Source organism: Passer montanus, unplaced genomic scaffold, assembly GCF_014805655.1.
Source record: "Passer montanus isolate IOZ18808 unplaced genomic scaffold, ASM1480565v1 scaffold32, whole genome shotgun sequence".
NCBI lineage: Eukaryota > Metazoa > Chordata > Aves > Passeriformes > Passeridae > Passer > Passer montanus.
In genome coordinates, this window is record NW_024367930.1 from 5,709,482 (window position 1) to 5,733,504 (window position 24,023).

Below are 24,023 nucleotides of genomic sequence, written 5' to 3' on the forward strand. Positions count from 1 at the left end.
GCATTGACTGACTTGGCTTTGAGAATGTCTTTTGCAAAAGAAACTGGGTAGCAATTCAGGACAGAAACATCAGTTTTCAAACAAACTTGTTTGTATCTTCTTCAGCCATGGATAGCAGCTCACCATGCATTAGAGCCTTCTACCTCTCATTCAGCACATGCAATTTTTCAGAGCAAAATTAATCAAAACTCACTTTCTTGCCTCCACTCTTGCTTCTGCATCAGCATCATGAATACCCTTCTTGATTGTTTCAACCAAGACAGCTGCATGCCTAGAAGAAAGACATTCTTCATGCTATTTTGCTACTCCAAATTCTAAGCAGTAACTTTACGCTTTCATTAACATTTCACCAAGTAAAAAACAGCTGCAATGCTAGTTCTTTCCAAAATATGCACTAAACAAACACTTAAGCACACTGATGACATAACTGTACCTCTGCAAAGGTTTAGGTCAGCTTACTCCTTCAATCTAAAAGGATTTTAATCTACTTCTGACATACACCCACCTATCATACTTAAAAAGTTATTTTAAAATACCTTTTTTAAAGACACCTGCCTTCCTGAAATGGAAAAACTATTTCCACTGTTATATCAGTAGTAGGAAAAGGGGAAAAATTAAAACCGTAAGTTTTCTTTCAGCTCTGAAAGCTTTTGGAATATACATTTTAAACCTGAATGCAAGTTCAGTGAACAGCAAAGTACCCATCAGAACACAAATTTGTGAAGACAAACAAGTTTTAATTCAAGGTAACTTTTGGGTAGGAGGTTTGCTATTTGGGGGGTGGGGGAGAGGTGGCAGGTTTTGTGGGTTTGTTTAGACACTTGGGCATAAATGTTTCCCCCATTACTCCCCTTCTCAGGAGAACCCAGGGGAAGCAGCAATGTGACTGGAAAGAGCTGGATGAATTCTTCGGAGCCTTTCTGGATGCCCTTTATTCTCTTGGCTCCTACCCTGTGTTTACAGCGACCAACCTGCAGAACTAATGCACGTGCTGTTTTCCCATCTATCTGGAGAAGCCACAACATGCCCTTACTCATTAGCACAAAAAGTCCTCCAGCCTAAGCCCACTTGCCCTCTTTCACAGCAAATACACAGATTTCCTCCTGCCAGGAGAAGACAGATGCTTACCTGTATATGCATTGCTCACACGCAGGATAGGAGAGGCAGAGGGTAAGGAGAGGAGGCCACAGGAAGCCAAGGCTGGAACATACAGCTCTCCTTCCCCCTGGCACCTGAATGAGCCGCATGACCTGCTGTGCTAGAAAGGCTGTCTATGCCAGAAAGGCTGGCCAACACTGAACAACATAATCCAATTAAAGGATTCAACAGCAATATTTCTGTCTTAAATTACATTAGCAGTTTATTTTAGGGAAAAAAGTATACTGGCCCATACCTTTCCAGTGAATGCGTTTGCCACTCTTGTAATAACAGGTCTAAAAATTCAAAGGAGCGCCTAAAAACACAGAGCCAAAGTCATAATTAAATACTCATTTCTCTAATGTGCTTGTGGAATAAACACTAACTTTACTCTCTTCCCGTGAGGGAAATAAATGAAATAAAAGTATATTTATCTGTTAAATAAGGGCATTGGTCACCTTATTGGAAAGTTAAAATGTTCTGTATATTAAGCAAACATGCAGGCTAACTAATCTTAAACTTCAAAATAATAGACATGGTTCAATTAACAATGTGTTGTTCAAATCATGTTATTACACATACCCCATGTTAACTGTATTAGTCCCAAAACAACAGACATAAATTAATGAAGTTGAAAAAATTGTACAGAGTATAAAATCCTAATATTAAAAAAAATAAAAAATTAAAGACACAATATAGGATTTCTACAGCAGTATACTTCTGTCCTAAACACTATTCCCATCCTTCCATCTGTCACTACTGTGAGTATGTAGCATAAAGGAAAACATGAGACCATTAGCAGAGGGCTCTGCATACAGAAAGCACTGCAAAAATTTTTCTGGCACTGTACTAATGAAGATGTCTATCTTGTATTCATTATTCATTTGGGAATCTTGACAATTTAGCAAACTGTCATTAGCTAAAGGCATACTTTTAAAAATTATGTCTGAAGCTAGATCCCAATGAAAAATCAAACTGACACAGATTAGGGAGGTATAGATTATTTTCAAACATGTAGTGAGCCTGACAGCCTGAAACTCTCTCTTTTTCTGGTGATTCGGCATTTTTGGACCTGTTCTGGAGGGACAAAGTTGGTTTTTATTCTGCCCAAATCATTTGGACATTGGCAAGGCATGGCAAGAAACCCTGCAATGCTTTTCACTATTACAACCGATCTAGTGTTTTGTTGTTTTTCCAAAAGAATGAAAGCAGTATGGAGACAACGCCTTCGCTGATGCTCACTGGATTGTGAACTGCAGTACCAAAGCCACCTACAGTCCAATATTCCTCAGTAAAGGCACAGCATGTGCAGGGACTGAAGCCCTGTCAATTGTTTAGCAGTCAAACCAGAAGTTGTGGCAGGTGAGTACAATCTGGATTGAGATAACACTTGCTTTGGATGCAAAAGCAGCTTAGACTCAAAGATGCTCAAGTTGTTTCCTGCTCACATACAGTGACATCCTTTCCAGGACTAGTGTCGGTCCAGAAACAGCATTAACTGCTTTTGTGTGATTCGGTGCAGAAAATGACACTGTCAAAAACCAATTCATCTTCTCAAAAGCCAATCCACGTGTTCAAGCATCATGCTCTCAGAGAAAGCAACATGCTGGAGATGTAGCTGAGCTGTTGAACATCACAACACATGGATGCTTTGTGTCCTAAGGTAGCTGCCTCTGTCTCAAGGCTGAAATTAATTTCTACAGTTTGCAGTTTACTGGCTAACAGTTTTGTGTGTTCAGCAGTATGGCCACAAATCTTCTAATGTGTAAATTTTCAACATATGATAATCATAATTTAAAAAGCAATAGCTTTGATAATTTTCATTTATAATGTACTCACCTTCTAACTGCAACTGATTTTGAGGTACAGTTGCTTGTTATTAAAGGTATGAGTCGTGGCACATGAGTATGCTGCCAAAAAAAGGACAAAGCAGTTAATGAGAAAAGTATTCCTGAATCCTGAATTTGTACTGTACTTATTAATACAAACAGAATTAACACCATAATAAAAACTGCAATAATTTACACTGCTTACCAAAACTAAGTCATAAAATACTATTAAATGAAAGACTGCTGTTAGCATGTCAGTTGATTAAAGTTAGTTTCTTCCAAAAGGTCAAGTAAAAACCACTTCCAATGCCATCAACAATAACATCATGATATGCAATATTTTGCTGTCAAAAGTAATATAAGAAGTTCAAATGTAGCTGTCTCCTCAAATGAGTTGAAAGCTGATGCTATTTTAGTTTTCCCACAGGAAACAAAAAAAGTAATAGACATAGTTGTCTTAAAAGTCAGGGTTATAGAACAAAAAGTGCATCAATGAATATGAAAATACAGACATTCTTACAAGGATCTGTATGATTAGTACCACAAGGATCAAATGTCCTTTAATTCAAAATATGTCAACACAGTAATAAAAGCATTGACATATAAACAAGCTTATATATACAATCTATATGGAAACACCTGATAGGAGAAGAAAACTATTAAACTATGCCTAAGATAAACTACATTCAATCCAAATGCATTACAGAATTCAGAATTAAAGCTGCCTTACTTCAGCTTTTCTTAACTAACTGTAGACACAAAGCATAACCACTTTAATTTCAAGTAAGAGTAATGTGATTCAACAAATCTATTTTCAGATAATTTCTTGAGTACTTTCTTAATTAGATACCTACAGTAAACAGTCCCCAATACAGTGTGAAAGAGTAGGTTAATTTTAAAAAATCCAAGATCTTCAGAAGTTCAGCACTGAAAAATTCTTACTCTCTCATGTATCACAGCTGCAGGATATAAACACACAAATCACAAAAAAAGCAGAGATAATCATCAGCTCACAGAGTACTGCCAATTTTAGGATTAGGAAGGAATTAATCAAAAATTCTGGAAGAGCCTAACAGTTACATTTGTTTGTCCTGATATACTTTTAAACACAGTTTTAAGGGGTTTGTTTGTGCTTTGTATAGATTGCAAATTGAAAAGAGGTATATGACTTCCAGAAAGGGACAATGAGCAAATCAGGGGTAAAAATGAAGTTTTTTACAGATGGAGAAACCTGTACATTCAAGCTGTTTGGAGCTATTGATGTTGTAATTTCTAGAAAGCATTTTGCAAAGGAATCAAAGCTTCAGGCTTGCTTTCAGTCTGTTTTTAACATGTCATACTTCATCTGCTGCTCCTTTGAGGATGTAATGATACGTGCTTCCTTGCAAACCACCTTGAAGATCTGTTGACAAATCTGAATCCCTCCTCTTGAGAATGATTTCTGCCACCATGCCATCCCACCATGATTCCCTTCTTGCCCCCCCACGTTTTCCTTAACTGGCTTCCTGATGTACTAAGAGTTGGTAAAGAGAAATCAGACTGCAGTGTAAGAACTTCCTGGAGAAGAAATATGAAATCCAATGAAGACACAACGATGAAATGAAGTTCTTCAAGATCACTGGTATAATACAGCCTCCCTGTTTTTATGCAGACTCACTCTACAGCAATTACACAGTAAAGCACCAGAATCTGAACTGGCTGTCACTGGATGCTGCTGGGAGTTTTTGAGTAAACACTGACTCCAAAAACTGCAGTAGCTTGGGTTCTAAATATTCAATTGATCAAAGACCCCTGACCAATAGTTATTTAGTCCAAAGGACAGAAGCCCAAACAGGCATGAGACTGCACTTCTTTTTGATATTTAATTCTGAAACGTCAATTTTCTGCTAAAAATATGCCATTTATTAGTTTATTATATGCCATTTATTAGTTGGGTATTTGAACACTGTGGACAGGATTTTCTTGTTTTTATGCTTCAAATCCACTATGTTAAAAGTCACAGCTAAGAAGAACAGAAATTTAAACAAAATCAGGGCAACTATAGCTGATGTATAAGTTTGTCTTCAAATGAACTGAACCAATAATGCCAATGTAATGTACTTGGTGAATGTTTATAATTTCTTACATGCCTGAGCTTGTCTTACACTACTGTGGCAAATGGTATTGTTCTCTTACAACTTTAATTAACCGTGTGTAAGGTGTATTCCTTCCCTCTCAAGTCTGTGCCATTTCACAGTGGAGTGTAAAAGTCTGGGGAAAAAATACCAAGCGATTTTGTCTTAGCCCAAGTGCTGATACAAAGGTCATCCATGCAAAGGTCTCAGAGCACATTCTCAGGGGCACAGAGAGACAAAGCAAGTACATTCCAAACCATACTGAAGATGGCAAAAAAATGTGTAAGTGATGAAACCTCTTAGGTTTTCCAACAACTTACACAATTAAAACCACTGATGAGATCATAGTAAATTGCAGTAACTGCTTGGCATTAAGAACACCACAACTTCTAATGTAGAGACTACAGGCAATCTCCCACTTCATGTGAAACACAAAAATATCAGTACAAGTCCCAAAGCTCTAACTATCTTGTCTGAGACACCAATCAGTAGATGCTGAAAGAACATTCAGTAGAAAACAGCTAGGATAGAGCACTCCTCTATTCCATATGTTATAGATTTGGGGACTCAGCTTAGAAAGTTCTGGAATTTAAAAATTCTCGTCTCTATTGGATTTTTCTTTCATGAACTTGCTCTTTCTGAACTGATCCAGGCATGTGTAGCCTCTTCCATAGTTCCAAATTTTTTTTGGGGGGGAGTGCATATGTAGAAAGAAAGACCTTTGTTTTCTTGTTTGCGCTATTTAAATTCTCACCAGTTTCTTAGCTACTAGCTTAACTTTGTATTTTCCAAGAAGGCAGTTAAAAGCAGTTACCCTTTGAAACACACTTGGTCTTTTTTTTCAATTAACACATAAAAAAAAAAAATCCCCAAAACACAAAACAGACTATCTTTTCACAACTATTCTTCCATCTTTACTGTGACAATGCTACCAATTGGTTTCAATGATATGTAGTATTTGTTCACCCATTACTCCTCCTTTAAAGAACGATTTAAAAACCTATATTTCAGTGTAGCTGTTATCTCTGCCAAGAGCCACCACCTGAAAATTCCTAGCAGGTGAAGTGAGATTGGAACACCTACCCGAATGATGAACCTGATGGCTGCACACCCAGAGGTTGCCATCACTTTGGCGCTGTTGGGGACCAGGTTAAAAAGAGTAGGCACAATTGCTTCAGCTCCATGGTCAAACTTGTTTCCCAGAACAGTTGAAAGGTGGCTGTTTAGAAGAAACCTGAATTAATTTCTTAGTCTGAAAATAACAAAGTTCATGTAGATTTTAAAGATTCATCTTTCCAAACAACAGAATTTCTCAATTTCACGATTTCCAGGCACACTAAGAAACTAAATGTGAATAACTTTGTTTCATAATGAAAAACAAGTACTACAAACTGGAAAGCCTAAATTTTCATGTCCACAAAAAGTATCATTGCATTTCTGCTTTTTAACAGACTTTGAGATGTATAAATCTAAAATTTTAAACAAATTATTGAGATTTTTTTCCCTTTTGAATACAGGCAAAACTACTGAACTCACCACAATCAGCCAACCATAAAATTTGACTCCTTGTCTTTTAAAGGTTACGTTTTCAGTTTTAACAAATACAAAAACACATGCCACAGACAGTAATTTAACTGTCCATAGGTGACAACAAATGCTTCTTTTGTGCAGGAAGACTATATAAAGAGGATTTGTAGCCAGCAGCAAATTACACATCAAATATATTAAAATTTTAGGGATCAGGGAAAATTCCAGGTTGTTAGGCCTGCATGAGAACATTTGCAGAGTACTTTTAGACTGCTCCTGACTTCATGTTAGGAAACCTTATTACAATTTTCTCAAAGTCCAAACTTCCTTGAAAGGGCAGTTGTATGCTTCAACATTTCCTCTTGGTGTGTTCAAACAGCAGACCAGAACAGCAAAGGTGAACTCTATGGTGGTCCTGTTTCAGATGGCCACTGAAAATCAGTGGTTACACTGATGTCTTTCCAGAGGATAAAAAAAGTCACAGAAAACACAGAAATGGGAAAGACTACTCTCTTCCTCTCCTTTAAATTTGAATTTAAAGGAGTCCACAAGATGATAATGGTGAAGATTTTATTTCAGTTTAGCCACAATTTCTAAAATTATCACCATCATCTGTCTCTTGCCCAGAGACAACCCTGGAAGTGTTCAGTGCTAGGCTGGATGGGGCTTTGAACAACCTGGTCCTGTGCAAGGTGTTCCTGCACTGCCAATGGGGCTGGAACTAGATGATCTTTAAGGTCCCTTCAAACCCAAACCCATTCCATGATTCCATGAGAGGTATTACCTCAGCAAAATGCTCTGTGTTCAAATTACTACAGAGCTATTCACACTGTCTCAACAAGCAGTTCCAGTGAAGTGCTGTACCAATCACCTGAACATAAGTGATCCTAAGATAAGTCCCCAATATCATTCACAGCAGTTTGTATTAACCTGCACTAATGATGACTTTGCAAGGATGGTAACTGGTTATTCACATACAATTCATTATAGGATTATCAACTACGTGTACCCCACCAGAGAACAAATTCCTTTAAGCATATCTTTTCCTCTGTGGCTTCAGATCCTGACCTGAGTATCAGTCACAGAGTACAGCAGTCCAACAAGAGAATCTCTCCTGGAACACTGATAAAGCACCTCTAAGCCAACCCCACAGTAACATCTAGCAAGGTGCACAAAGGCACTCGAACTGTACTTACGCTACAGTAATGCAGGCTTCTCTAACCACCTGGGATCTGAGATCCTTGGCTGACAGCTTGAAAGCACCATCCAACAGTCGTAAGTGCTGGAAAAACCCATCGTACTGTGCAGCTCCAGCAACGAGCAAGGACCGAACCTTCTTCAGCTAAAAAAATCAACGCGGTTGGGTTAGGACACTGCCAATGTGCATTTCAAAACAAAAGAAAAAGGAACAGCTTCACTATGCAATAGATGTTGGTATGTCTTTAAATCAAAATTTTCAAAATCTATGGCAGTAATTAAAAAGAACTGTAAAAAATTTATATTAAGCTCTAGACGTAAAAAAATCTCAGAATCCAGACTACAATTACACAAACACATAATTCCATTCACATCCCTGTTTATAAACATTAAGATGTCATAAACTCGAATAAAAAATATAAATGGTACATACAAACAAAAATTTTAACTCTGTAAGTGGAACTTTTCATAGCTATTAATAGCTATTTCATGGCTACTAACAGATATTTAATAGCTATTAATATCTCATAACAAGAGATAATAATGCTAGCAGTTAACCTGTAGAGTATGCAACTTTGCATAAATGCCAAACTTAAACATCTGTGATGGCTTTTAGAAAGGCTTCCACTTAAATGTCAGCAAAAATGCATTTTAGACTTAAAAAAATACTCAAACTTACTTTGTATACAGAAATTCAGGGTGCAAAAATTAAAATGAAAATTTCTTCCATTACACGGAGTGCAATGAGTTTGGAAAAAAAAAACATCTAAAAATACCTGGCTGTCTGTGCTTTATGAAATACACCCACCCAAGCCTGAAATCAGATAAAAAGTTTACCGCATTAGTTCGCTGATCCCAATCATGTTTGTCATCTGACAGAATTTCCCTGATTTTGTTCAACGTTTCTTCAAGTTCTCGACTAGAATAGATCTGAAGTATAAAAAATGAAGAAAAAAAAAATCAGGAAGTTCATATTGTTAATATCCCAGGTAATGTGATGAAGAAAAATAGCTTGAGAAGAGTGAAAATATGATTCTAATCCCACAAATCTGACCCCCAAAGTTCCAGAGATCTGTGTAAGAGTTATAAATGGGCATTTTAAGATAAATCTGTAAGGATATCATTGAGTAATGAATATTCATGAAAAAAAGGCTGAAGAAGCAGCCTTTCCCTTTCAGCATTTTCCTTTCCTTTACCTCATCACAAAGACTTTACCCTTCACCTTTGTGATGAGCTAATCACACCCACAATTTCATTAACTCCACTTAAAAAAAAAATAAATAATTCAAGAGGAGCTTTTAGACAATCTGCTGCAATACTACTGAAACTCAGTTTCAGTTTCATACTCTTATAATGAAACTCAACCAACATTTTAACTCATTGCAACTCTTTTGGAGCTGGGAGTCTCAGGGGAACTAAGTGGGTTGTGAGAACATTAAAATTAAAATTTGTCTGAAAAACTAAATTAAAAGGCGTCCATAGCTTCTCTATGTATTGCTACTTTAACACAAACATTTATTAACTTATACAGTCAGTAAATAAATATAAGGAGCCACCTCTAGTCAGAATTAATACTATACAGTAAGACCCCCAATACTGAAGCCCAAGCAATCTAATCATGCAACAGTCACTATTTGTTTAGAAATTAATTAATGTCTTTATTAACTGTAAATGCAAAAGAACAGACTTTTAAAGAAGAAAGGAATAAAAAACCTACTTGGGAAAAAATGTTATTTTAAAATTAACTGATTTCCCTTTTATTTTCCTGGGCATAACTCAAAGGATGCTTTTTTGTGCTTCCACTGCATACACAAAATTTAAAGTTCTTTTCCCTTCTGATTGAGAACAAGTTTAAGAGAATATGAAGCAAATTGCTAAACAGAAATTTAATCTGGCCAGGATTTTTTTTTTTTAAGTATCTTCAGCTAAACATTTCCAGTTTTTTGGATCAGAAGTTTTTTTACATAACCACGTTAGGTAAAACTCACTGGCCCAGACACAAGCTCTTCACACCACCTGAGACACCTTCAAGACACAGGGCTGGCAGATATGGGTCAGGACTCCAAAGAAACTCACACCTTTCTACAGTGAAAGCTGGACACCAACATGATAACTTATGGAGCACCTAAACAGCAGGGCCTGATGCTCCCTCGTTATTTAAGACATGATTTTTGTATGTGCAAGAGCACACAGAGGAAACAAGGGCCAGTGGTTAGGACACCTTGTTTTGTAGGAATTGGTTAAGAGCTGTGTCTCTTGGACACACTCTTCTAGCATGTGCATATGCATCTTTGATCTTACTGCTAAAATGATGCAAAGTCTTTCTTCTGTTCTGCAGTTATGCTGAATGATTATTTTCTTTAAAATACCTTAATTTCCCAAGCATTTTCAAATTACTGTAAGGGTTATTCCAAATACAGTCTAGTTTTCCAGTTTCCTGAGAACATCAAGTTAATTTAACTTACAAAAGATATGGAATCTTAACTCTATTGACATCTACTCTTTTTCCAACAGAATATGGTTATGGAGGTATGCATATTTGATGCTGGAATATGGAGGAGGTGTAAGACATCACAGCTCTAAAACACCTTCATACTGGATTTCCAGAATAAACAGGGTAGGAACCTTTTCAGAAACAGATTAATTAGTACACCCAGACCAGCTTCACTCTAAGGTGGAAAACAATTTCTGAATATACTTTACCAAGCAAAGTGAGATTTTTATTACCATGGAGCTGTGTGAGCTCTTCCAGGATACACTGTGGCAGCAGCTTTGCACTTCTATACAGGAGACATGACTGCATCCATAAAAACCTGAAAGCTATTCCTCATGATTACTGTTTCCTTCACTGAAAATCACTAAACATCTGATGTATAACTTACTTAAAATTAACAAAATTGGGTCCATGTGTAAGAACTTTCTACTCCACCACCCACAAAACTGAACATGAGTTCTGTATCACTATTTATTTGTGTATACTGGTAGCCTATTAATAGCTGTTGAACAACCCTAGTTTATTCTAACACTAATTCTGTAAGTACAGTACTCTTAAAAAAGAAGTATTACATGTGTCTAAGTAAGCATTTTTATCAAAATTGATTTCCATTCTGAAAGAAAATTTTTATTTTTCTTTGAAAGTGTAAAGGACTAGTTAACTCAAGATGCAGTTTCATATTACAGTGACACTTCATGCCATCAGAATTCATGACATGATTCAACCTCCTCAGAATCTCCCTTTACCATAACTCTCTTTGACCTGTCTCCTGCTCAGTTCAGACCTTTAATACACAGAAAGCTCATCCTAAAAGAGGAGAGGCAAGAGTTCTCTGCCAACTTAGCATTTCTCTGTTAATTTATCATAAAGCGAGGTGCAACAAGAAGGGAACCAGGGTAATGTCTCTTGGTGGCATCTAACTGAGGGCTGTTCAATGCACACTCAAATCTCAGTCTGAAGTCCTAGCCAATGGACAAAAACTTTATGCAAGCTGTTTCATTAAGTCAATCCTGAAAATATGCCTTCTTTGTTGTCAGCCATTGTGTCATAAGAGACCATGTTGTACAGTATAGTTACTGCTCCAGGAATGAAACTTGCGTCCTGAAAATATGCCTTTTTGTTGTCAGCCTCTGTCATAAGAGACCATGTTGTACAGTATAGTTACTGCTCCAAGACTGAAACTTGCTGGGCACCAGGCAAACAGAAGCAAGCTGTACAACGGGTTAATGCCTACCCTATTAGCATTTCCAGGCAAAGAACTGAATTTTTTCTTTAATTACCCAGCACAAACAGAACAGGAATTAGGAATATTCAAACTGGTATTGCAGTGTAATATAACAAGTGGTATAATTTTATTTTGTCATGAAATGAAAACCATAATCCCACTGAAAAATCCCATACTTTCAAGGTTGTACATGCCTACCTTAACATCACAGGAATAAAAGACAGTATTTTAATAATTTCTTTTCTCCCTGCCCTCAATTAATTACACTTTTAGGAGGCAAAGATGAAATTATGTGTCCAGCCAATGATGTAATGCATTTTTTGCTCACAAGCTCCCACATCAGACTTTATAAAAAGAACTGAACTTGTTTTCAAACAAATTTTAGCTATTAACAGGAGTTACTCCTAATAACCCGAACACAGAATTTTCTTCTGTTTCAGCAATGGCTTAAGTTGTAAAAACAGTATGGTTGTAACCTTGAATATGAGGGCACAAAATACAGTACATTTTGGCATACATATCCATCAGACTACATCTAAAAATCACCCATCTTCATAAACTGCTGCTATCCATTAGAGGGCAACATAAACACACCTCATTAAAGGCAACTGTAACATCAAAGACAGAAAAATTAAAAGCTCAAACACAAGTAAGAATAATAACTATACAGATGGAAAGTATTTTCAATATGGGGATTTAAAAACTGGGTACAAGTAAACAATATGACATTCCTAAAAAAGAGATGAGCAGTCATATGAACAGCTTACTGGAAAGTCAGATCTACCACTGGAGACTTTTAAGGATGATTTAAAACATACCCACACTGTAAGTAACCTCAATTTATTTGATTAATTTAAATGCACTTAATCTTGATCCAGAATTTAATCTGCTTTTCCTTTCTTACTTTCATTGAAGCCACTACTCAAACCTATAAATGTAATGAAAACAGAAGAGACACAGGAATGGGCCCAGTAACATCTAAACGACTCTCTCATCTCATGCTGTCTTTTGCTTTTATGATAATTTGGTAAACTACATCTCATAAACATTCGTTATTCACAAGTCTAACAGAGACATTTCCCACTTCCTTAGTAATTAACATGGTTACAGAACGTGAAATCTGCTTCGGTTTTCTTTTTCTCAAAGATCAGAGACTGTCCACAACCAGAAGCATGAAGTTGGCCAGGAAGTTATTATTCCTAAGGACACTAAAAAAACCAAACAAACAACAAATCCTGTTCTTTTTCTTGCATGCTCATCCATGAAACAAGTAGGTAATTTTGGAGTCAGCTACACATTTGTCTCCTGCTTCCTTACCTCAGCTTGAGGGAGATTACTAAACACAAATGTCTTTCTCCTCTATCTCCTGCAGATTAGAGAATGACCTGTCTTCCTAGGCCACTTGCCAGTCAGAGAGAAAATAACATGTGTTGGTCTATGGCCTGTGATCACCCTAGTTTTGCTCCTGCAGTGTTACCAACCAGCCTGAGTAACTAGAGAACACTGTATGGGACTCTGTGCTTGGGACTGCACTGAACTCCAAGCATCTCCAAGTTCTCTGTTCTGTGGAACATGGCTCTGTTCAACATAACACAGATAAACACTATTAAGAGCAGCATGTTTTTATCCTCCAAAGAATTCTTAACACAAAGAGGCAAAGATACATAAAGCTCTTAGTGTTAGACAAAGACTTCCTTGATGTGATATTAAGAGCAGCATGTTTTTATCTTCCAAAGAATTCTTAACACAGTCTGAAGAGGCAAAGATACATAAAGCTCTTAGTGTTAGACAAAGACTTCCTTGATGTGACAGGGATCATGAAGACTGAGTGCTCCCTCATGAAAGCAGACAGTACTGGTGCCTGCAGAAGCAGATCTAACAAATAACTATGCTTATGATATAAAAATAGAACGAAAGCAGACATCAAGAAAGGGGAGTCTTACAAAATCCTTCTGTCATTTGGGAACTATGGCTTACTGAGATTTTGATTGTGTTCCACACCTCAGCTGCTCACAGAAAACTTATTCAAAACAGCCCTTGTATGCTACACACATATTAAATGACTCAACTATGTGAAAGTATCGAATACATGCAATTCCCACACTAAAAGAATACAAATTCAAACCCATCTTTTAATTAAGAATTCAGAATCCAACAAGTTCGCAATTCCCACACTAAAAGAATAGAAATTCAAATCCGATCTTTTAATTAAGAATTCAGAATCCAACAAGTTCATTAGTATGACAATAAGGCACTAGATTAATATTTTTAAACTATTACTATAGGACATGTATACCAGACACACATCATTACAATTCAGGCAAATTTGAAAATACAATTCTTGCTATTTAAATTATTTACCTATATTATTATAACTTGATTATGCCTTGAAATTATAGCCCTAAACTTTCCCAACATCATGTTAATTTTCTTCTTATTAAACATCCAATTATTTTCACTAGTTCTCTGAAAAGTTTGAGAAAAGCAATAAGGCATTTTAGCCAAAACACAATATGATAATAATTAGCAGGACAGTAAAGAAAAGGTGGCACTTTCTTTGGTAAGTTCTGGGAAAATATAAAGAGCTTTCCATGGAGACTCTAAGGTCAGAAAGAGGGAAAAGTAATGATGCTTGCTTAGAACAATGTAAAATTATGTAAATTTTAAAAGCAGGTTAACCTATTATTGCAAATAACACATTTCTGAAGACAAACATGAATATACATAGCATCTTACCTGTACAGTAGGAACATCTGTAAATGCCTTAATAAAATCATCCTCATCCACAGCCCCAGCTCCTCCTTCTTTAGAGGAACCTAAATAAACACAAAATACTGTTAAACAGGATATAACATACATCAGGGTTTTAAACCTCTTACAATTGTCTTTCACCATATTTACTTTCAAACATTTAATATATCTTACAAAAATGTTGTAGAATTTTTGTAGAATTTGTGTAGAATTGTGCATCATGTGTAGAATCACAAGACCTTGAACTCTCACTTCACCACAAGAAAAAAAATGACCTTTTGTTGACCAAGTAATTTCCAATTTGACAAATTTAATGGCATCATAATTTTTATTTTTGTGTCTAACTGGAAACATGTTTTGTATAACAATCCTCTAGTAGCTGTTTGCATTCAATTCTAAGACCTGCACCCTGACAATAAAAATGTTCTAAAATAAAGCCCCAAATTTAAAATTATTTACCAGAGCAAAAGCTATTCATCACCAAATGGAATGCCCCAAGATGAATTTTCATCTTTACATATGTGCCTTAAGTAATCAACCCCAAAAGTCTGGAGGTTGATTTGTGTCTTTTTCACTATTCTCATGTGGAGCTAAGAAGTGTGAGGTACATTTCTTAGTCTTAAGGTTACAAGAATTTCAACCATGAAAGAAAAGACACAGAGAGGACCATTTACACTGGAGCAAAATCTGAACTTCAGTGACCTTGTTTTCAGACCACTCATGATGGAACTATTCTCACATGACAGCCAAAGACACCCAGCAGAAGGACCAGGGAAGAATACTGACAGGTATATGCCTGCTGGTTTCACCCTGGTATACCTTGCAAATTTCATTAATATCTTGTCTTAGAAGCTAAGACAACTCTAAGCAAGAAAACTATTTGAAAACAATGTCTAGATTTTACTTTCCTGCAAGAACTCAGGTTATCAGGAAAGCCTCCTTTATTAAAGAAATGAGCTCAAGTTTGCTATCAAATCAAAGAACAAGGTCATCAAATCTAGGCTATGTTACAAGTCTAGAACTCCAAGTACAAGGTGAAGCTTGTCAGAATCCTTAGTTATCTTCAATAATTGCATCAGGAAGGTAATACAACAAAACATATTAACCACATGGAATGAGTCCAGTTGAACATTTCCTTTCTGAAAGGAAAAACATAATCTGTCATAGCAAATGAGTATTTGGGAACAAGTGCCTCTTTCAGAGTGAGGCCTACAGGAGAGATGGCAGAATGTCCTCCCTAACTGGTAGAATGAAATGGAGGCATCACACACAGAAGACACATATTTTACAAACTACAGAACAAATAAAAACCATAAAGAAAAAGCATTTAAGAGGCTGAATGGTCAACCAGAACAAAAAACTAGGAATTCTTGATGAATCAAATTTTTGGTGGCTGCACTCTAAGAACCATGGTTTACAGTCCCTCATCTCTTAATTCTAGTGAAGGAAATGAGGTCTGTTGTGTTTGCATACATGTGCAGTTTGGAAGCACAAGGGTGCACTACTACTACAAGTTTGGTGGCAAACTTACTAGATCTCAAAACTGCTGCGCAGAACAAAGATCTCTTACATATCTTTGTGGCTCATTAGTGTAAAACCACAAAATCTGGACACAGTACCTGCAGTATGATATAGGAACATCTAACAGATTTTGAGTGCCTTAGCTCAGGGATGCTGTAAAGAGATGCTGTATACAATACATTTCAACGTGTGTATCTCCAACACCATCTGTCACAATTACCAGTGGCAGACGGAAGAGAAAAAAGAAATTATAACCACCTATTTCTTCTTCTTCCAGAGTAGAGAGAACAGACCCTTCCATAAAGTTAATGACTATGTGACCAGCTAAAAAAAATGAAGAAAGATTCATTTACAACCAGAACACACCCTTCTGCCACACAAACTTGTACAGCTCTTCAAAGGGAGACTATCCTTGTCAGAGCAGAATTTTGTGGAGAGACATCTTGAAAGAAGTAATTTGGCCCAGAGGCACCAGGTTAAAGTAGGTGGTACAAACAGCTACTTAGATGCTCAGATTATAACCTCATTTGTTTGTCCACAAATACTCTGACATTTAAGAAAGTCTCATAGAAGCAAAACAGTCAATATACAATACCTACTTTAGAAAAGTAAGGTTATAAAAGTTCTATTAAGTAAGTAAGGTTATAAAAAGCATTATTATTCAGTTACAAAAATACAGAAACACCTATGCTAACACAGGGGAAAAAAGTACTTTGCATTCCCATCCTTTACTTACCTAATTTTTTTTTTTTCCTAGGGAATAAACTACAGAAGCATTACAAATTGACACCTATAGGCCATAAACACAAAAATATAGAAAACTGTTTGGGTTTCAAGTATTTCTAGTTCACTGCTGTACACCATAAAGATTAAAAGAAGATGAAGTTGCCCTTGCTAAGTAAGTAGAAGCTGTCACCTTCAGTCTGCCTTAAAGTATCACTTTTAAAATTAGGAAACAGCATGTGTTACATGACAGGTACTTCTAGCACCTAAACATCATTTGGTAATTCATCCTGAGCAGTAAGGGAAAATCCTTTATCCAAGGAATGAGAATTTTTTACTTTAAAAAGAGAAAGAGGAGGGACAGACTATTATTTAAAATCCATTTGACATAGCCCAGACACAGAGAACTTTCCATCTTCCTGAGTTTCAACAATTAACTCACATATAAAAACAATTTTTTTTTAACTTAATACTCTCAAAAGTTGTTTCATTACCTCGTTGATTGGTAAAAAAAAAAATATGCGGTTCAAACTTATCTGTAAACCACATTTCATTTCTATTTCACTGATCTTTCTCTTCAACTGCACGATGGCATGTGCATACCAGAACAAAGTATTAAGTAACTTCCCTTCATATAGTATAGAAGTCACAAGTCTACACTGCCTAAAGAGGAAATCTACTGCTCAATTTTTCCCTTCCCCTTCCAATCTCTCCAAGTATTTTTACCAATTCTGTTTACCAAGTCACTGTTTCTGTAGAGACAATCAAAAAATGACAGAACTCCACCTGCTGTTTCCCAATTCAGGAGAAAGTATTTTACTGTGCTAACAAGATACATAGCAGTCATACACATGCAGATGCCTTCAAAGGATCTCTCATGCTTTTGTAAGGCTTGACTGTCCTCCACAAAAGCAACACCAGAGCTTTACTAAATTCTCAATTCAGACAGTGCTGCCTCCAGACCCCAAACGGACGTATCTGACAGAGCACACATATAAGCTGTTTTGTTCCTTACCTTCTCAGACCAAGCTTGTGATTACAAATTTCTTATATGTCTCTCTAGTATTAATTCCTTCCACTGAACAGTGCATGTTCAAGGCTCCCCACAGAACACACAGTCCTCTGACCAAATAGGGACAAGTTCAGCTACTGCATTCCTAAAGGCAAGAACACTATAAACAATTCTAGGGGGCTTTAACCCCACTGCATTTTTAACATCTTTAAGTGCTCAGCACACAGCTAAAATTCAGAGCCTCATCAGCTGGGTAATTATATTACCCTGTTGTTGGACTTGAATCCAACTGAACTTTTTTTCAGCTGCAACCCAGAAGAAAAAATTCTCTCATGGAGAGGAATAAAAATACACACAAGACATTATCTACATTGTTTTTTAGTTTTCATTCCTAACCTTTACTTTTTCTTATCCTTCAAGCCTTCCAGTTAGACAGAACTGGCAATTAGACAAGCCTTCCAGTTGGAGAGCCCTAGAAGCCTCAGTTCCACCTCAGGAAGCTGGTGAGAATATACAAAACAGACAGACTTGAAATGGAAGCATATCACAGCACCTGAAGCCCCTTCTTGGTTTTATAGTGGAGTGGTGGGGAGCTTTGATAGGTTTCTCTTTTTTGTGTAGGTCTCTTCAGGTTTGTTTTGTTTTTAAACTGAAGTTCAGTGAGTCTGGAAATAGAGGCAAAAAAAAAAAATCCCTCACTTCCTGCAGACTGCTAACAGAGATGACACTTTCATAAGTTGAACGTAAAGGTTTCTAACACTTTGTAAGGCCCTAGGAGTCTTTTTTTGGAAGAAGGTTTATTCCAGTCATAAGGCTGAGTTCAGCACTGAGAATAACTCAACACCAGACAGGGTATTGTATGCAAGCAAGGGAATTACCCAGCCTTTTGTGAAATCAATTTTTTCACCCAGGAGTTAATTCCTGTGGTTGCGTTCTTCCCCTCTTCAGACTAAAACACTTGAAATACTTCCAGTATATCACAGCTTTGGAATATTCACTTGCTCTACTGCCTTGATGCTCTCCCCAGTATTATCTACAAATCTGTACATCATGGGATGACAAAACAATATGAAAAAAGAAAGATGCTGAATGTGATTTTGGACTTGTATTCCTGTTTTGAAAAAGAGAACTGCTTATTCAAAGCATGCCGAACTGTTAAATAAAGTACACAAGTGCTGGTCTAGAAGTACAAAAAAAAATTTACTCCATTTTTATTTGGTAGCAGGCCTTTGTAAGTAAAATTGTTTTATTCGACTTTCATAAGTCTTTTGACAAAAATTTCACAACAAAAAATTTCCCTGTGAAAAAAGGGAATTTCAGGCGTAGAAACTTAGGAGCACCAAATACTCTGAAACTCTGTTTCACTTTTGTTCCTAAACCCTTTTTTCAAAACGTTTCCCTAAAAAAATTAACTATTTTCTGATACAACATGCATCACAATTTAACATTAGTAAACTCTGAAAGGGATACTCAGATGTCTTTTATCCCTCAGAAATCTCTAACTGTAGGCAATAACTATCTTACCTAAGAAGATATCTACAGTAAAATGATGGGGAGTACATTTTTTTTTTTCTGAAAGACAACAAAATGTTATGCCTTTGTCCCAGCTAATTCAAAAACTTCATTTCTTATCTATCAGGGACTGAAGCAAAAGATGCAGTTCATTCTGGACTGAAAGGAAAAACTACTGTTACCCTTTTGGCCTTGTAGGTTAATAAACAATCAGCTGTAAATTAGGAACAGACAGCAGCTTCAGCTTTACGTGGGATAAATGGCCAGGATAAGCTCAAGTACTTACTCAGCTTTTCATATAATAGGTTAACTGGCAACTCCCACTCACTCCTACTGACCTCTCTTATTCTAGCACTGGTACAGCGGAGCACTAAGTCACACAAGGGAGGGGCTAAACCAAGAATAAAATAAATTGGCCAAGATGAATAGTTTCACTGAGCAAGTTCCCTAGTCTGCCTCACTGTGGGGCCATACAAACACCAAGGCAGCACAACTCAGGCTGACTCAGGACACAAATCAGTTAGAGAAGACAGGGAAGGAAACTAGCCTAGGCAGCTTAAAAAAGTACAGCTGCTGAAAGTCTAAGTATAGGCTGAGGGGAATAGAGCAATACCTAAACAAAATGAACTCAAGGAAGGACAACTGCAGAAGCTACACGGCAAAATGGACAGCCTCTCTCACAAGACATGGAGTGGAGTGGATCTAAGGAAAGTGCTGATACCAAAGATAAACAAACAAACAAGCCAATGCACACACACACAAGCTATAAATAATAGATGACAACAACCCTATCAATGATGAAGACACAAAACCTAATTGTTTCTTCAGCATGGTACTTGGAATAATAACCACATTCTATTCCCAGCCATAGTGGGCAGATGTTGCAAAGGTCACATTTAATTCTTTGAATGTACATTCTGTTGTCTGTTAGTCTCTGTAACTGGGATTTTTTCTAAATCTCCTATAGCTCTCAGTCTTTGCAAAATCTACTTGTTTATCCTTGGGTCAGGCCTTATTATTTACTTTTAAAGTGGTATCTGTTGGGGGCCAGGGAAGGAAATTTCCAGTGCTTCGTGATCTGAATTACAACCTCTGAGATAGCAAGTGTGACTCTGGTACTACCCTCCTGTACAGACCGATCTCAATCTCAGTAACTCAGTAAGGACTCTCTTTATCTTTCCAGGTATCATAAGATTACAAAAACTGTCTAGAATAGCATCTTTTCATAAGTCTCGTTCTGTAAAACAGGAACCAAATGTTCAGAAAATTGGCTGGAGACTGAGAAGTTTTGAAAATTCCCTTCAGGTTTTAAACAGTACTGAGTTATCTAAAGCTATTTGATATACTCTGCATAGAGACCTTGCTGTATTAACAGTTTCTAACATTCTAAATGTTCTTATTCCCATGTTTGAAAAACTAAGCTGTGAATTTCAGCTGACAAATTTAAATAAAACCTCCCATAAAACTAGCAAATAAGTGTTCTTCAGTCTCAAGTATCTCTATGAAGCACAAAGGTGGGTGTTTGAGAATCACTCAGTATATAGATGCTTTCATCTTGCTTGCTTAAGTTAGGAAAACATTTGAGAGCAACAGAGAAGCAGCAATTGCTCAAGAAAAAACCACCTGGATCAACATTAGACAAGATTTTTTTTTTCTTTTTTAGACAAGAACCATAGTTTCAGATAATTACACTGGTAAATCCTATAGGATGGATATAATTAGACCAGCTTAGATAAAATCACCTGGATCAACACTAGACAGGATTTTTGTTTTTCTTTTTTAGACAAGAACCATAGTTTCAGATAATTACACTGGTAAATCCTATAGGATGGATATAATTAGACCAGCTTAGATAAAATTAAGTGGTAAGTAAGATAAAATTAAGTAACTTGTACGGTCAGCATCACTTACTGGCTTTGCTATGCAAGTTAAGAAACAGATCATGCTGTTAGCTGCCATAACTCTGCCAATAAAGCTTTGGGGAAGACCAAACTATGAAGAGCTGCAGAGATCCTAGCTTAGATAGAAGTTTTCATCAACTGAATTTCAGCTGCGTTGTGTCCATTTCCTGAGAAAACAGCAACTGCATCTGCAAACAATAACTCCCCATTCTCCAAAACCTCTCTGTTATTATAAACTTACTTTTGCAAGCACACACCTTGTCTACCAGAGAAACCTCACAATAGAACTTCATTGAGAGATTAACTTAGTGGGTTGCTCAACACATTTGTCTTATGGTAGTTATTACCTGCATATAGGGAAACAGGAGAGTGAGAGAACAGCAAAAGGAACCTGTTCCAGTCTCATGGGCCCCTGCAGTTCACGATTCAGTAACTTAGCCTAAAATTACTCTGACTGAAGCTGAATTGCCTTTGACTAAGACCCCCAGGCAGACAACTTGTATCAGCAAACCCATTCAGTTGCACCAACACAAGCTACCAGACTTTTTGAAATGAATTTCAGAAAAATGTTTTTAAATCATCAGATACAATACTAAACCCAAACGAACCTCTCCCCCCGCCCCGCCAGCATCTCCATTGGCAAAGCCTTCCTGTTGTTTTTAACCAGCTTAAAAAACAATTTGAGTGACTAAGCAGAATAGAAAAGCATTCACTAGAAAGCCCACTTTAAGGAAACTGACAGATGAATTCTGTCATGTTCAGCCCCGGTGACTGACATTCACTCTGTACTGACTTGTCCACCCCACTTCCTCCAATGCCCAAAGTTATCATCCCTGAGGCACCCAGAAAGCCATTCAAACTCAAACAGCAGCATAAACTGAACAAAACAGCACAGTATCTAGAATTACCTTTACAATACCTTGTATTCCTTATTTTATCTGCTTATGTTAGAAATTTGGCAGACACAGTTAGAGAACTTCCCAAGACAGCCCACCTGTACTGCCTATCTTAGAAATTTGGCAGACACAGTTACACAATTAGAGAACTTCCCAAGACAGCCCACCTGTACTGCGCCTGTTCCATTAGAACATTCCTCCAACATGCCAGAGACATTGCTCATGAACACAAGTTTCCACCCAAGTGAGTGTGCTGTCTCTGAGGGCTGAGATGCTAAGCAGATCTCTCCATACAATTATACACCCCATGAGAGAACAGGAGCAGGAGGGACAAACAGAAATTAGGAGTGAGCTGCACTTAGAAGGAACAAAGTGGTGCCAGGTTTTCAACTATTAGATTAGCACATCTCAAGCTTTGAGGTGTGACATGTTAATCAGGTACAAATACAGGACTCCTGCACTAAGAGGAAGCACAAAATAATTCTTAGGTGGACTGAAGATGACAGCACCAGAATGCATACAGTAAAATTTGAAGCTGCTCTTGAGCATGCAAATTCCTTTGGAATTATGTATATGTTATATGAATATAGAATATTGCATAAGCAATATGAATATTGCTTCTAGAAACTTAAGTCAGTAATGTCTGAAGCTGATTCTTAACATTGAATGCATAGTTTCAACAAGTTTAGCCTCAATTCCTTTGTACACAGTTTCACAGGTATAAAAGATTAATAATACTAGCTCCCCCCAGACATGCTGTGGCGATCAATTCAATTAATAAACATTTACCAAGCACACAGTAAATAAGAATATTATAAAACAAGGAAAATAACAGTGCTATACTGCTAAAGTTTAGACAGCATATATTAGGAAAGACCAAGGCCTGGATGTGGAAGAAGACAAGCAGTTCCATGAGCAGCACGAACAGAGATGCCTGACTTTTTAGGCTTATCTCAAATTGATTAATGTTGGTTTCTACTCAACTGGAAGCTCATGCAGTCATCTTTCAACTCATGCTCAATGTTCACCCTCCCGTGGTAATCTTTCAAAGCACTCGTGTATTTCTTTTCTCTACCCACACTCAGTTTTCATAAATAATTAAAAGGACATACATTTGTGACCCTGGCCCATTTGTTCAGTTTCAACAGGTGAGTTTGCAATTTATGCTAATTTTATGAACATGATAGCATTAGTCTTATTTTCAGTTTTTAATGTAACTTCCTAATAACCTATTTACAGTTTACTTTAATGTGATCCTAGTTTTACATTTGAATGGGGAAAATTGCACTAATTATTTTACATTAGAGAAATTACTGAGCACAAGCAGGAACACAAACAATTGATTTGTATCATCTGTAATTCTGATGCCAAAACAGAATGATTTGTGACACTGTGACATAATAGTTTCAGTAATATAGAATTTTCATTACTGTTGTCAGTGCCCATTTGTGTATTCCACTCTGGAACAATTTAAACAGACACTTTATTAACAATCCACATCACCTGTCACCACAAACTACACAATTACCATTTTTACATGTTCTAGATAATACATTTTCATCTTCTAGAAGTTCACTAGGGCAAGACAGAAGGTCGAAGTAACTTGACTTTGAAGTGGGGTTTTTTCTCTTATACTGTAAAAAAAATTAATTTGTACGTTCCAAAAAATAATTTCCAACACAGGTGCAAATAATTACATTACAAAAATAATTTCCATTCCCTGCTTCTCTCTTTGAAAGCACATACCTTGTCAAAAGAAATGAAACAGGTTTCTTAAGACCCTTCTCCCTCACACCAACACACCACCCAATGAAGAGGAATCACACCTGCTACTCCACAAAGCAGCAATGCAGGAACGTTTTGGAAAGGTTGGGCTTTGCTTACTCTTCAATACAGTCGCAGTCCATAAGGACTCCAAGTGGCAGGGTCAGCTGATTTTAGTCCATCTTCCTCCTCCCTCCTTTTTTTTTTTTTTCTTCTAGATTAAGCCACATGGAAATGCAAACAAATTGCTTCCCCTTCCTACTGCTTCAAATAATCAGTACTCCGTGTCAGCAGCTAAACAAGGGCTGGGTTGTCTTCCTTATTCTCATCACTGTCTGGTACAACCATGATTGCCACTAAGATGTCTGGGACCAGAATCCTGGGCACAGATGTCTCATGCAGGCTGGGCTACATCTTGTG

At 36.9% G+C, this 24,023-nt stretch overlaps 1 protein-coding gene across 50 annotated transcripts in view; it reads right to left on the bottom strand.

The window, feature by feature from the left end:
- Positions 1 to 24,023, bottom strand: part of CLASP2 (cytoplasmic linker associated protein 2) — a 147,117-nt gene that overhangs the window by 59,180 nt on the left and 63,914 nt on the right. For all 50 annotated transcript variants that reach the window (XM_039715289.1, XM_039715291.1, XM_039715293.1 and 47 more), the window contains 7 exons: positions 14,260 to 14,339; positions 8,642 to 8,734; positions 7,804 to 7,949; positions 6,164 to 6,299; positions 2,977 to 3,047; positions 1,394 to 1,453; positions 194 to 271 (listed from right to left, as the gene is read on the bottom strand). In XM_039715289.1, the coding sequence (XP_039571223.1) occupies positions 194 to 271; positions 1,394 to 1,453; positions 2,977 to 3,047; positions 6,164 to 6,299; positions 7,804 to 7,949; positions 8,642 to 8,734; positions 14,260 to 14,339 (664 nt within the window). The remainder of the gene's footprint in view (positions 1 to 193; positions 272 to 1,393; positions 1,454 to 2,976; positions 3,048 to 6,163; positions 6,300 to 7,803; positions 7,950 to 8,641; positions 8,735 to 14,259; positions 14,340 to 24,023) is intronic.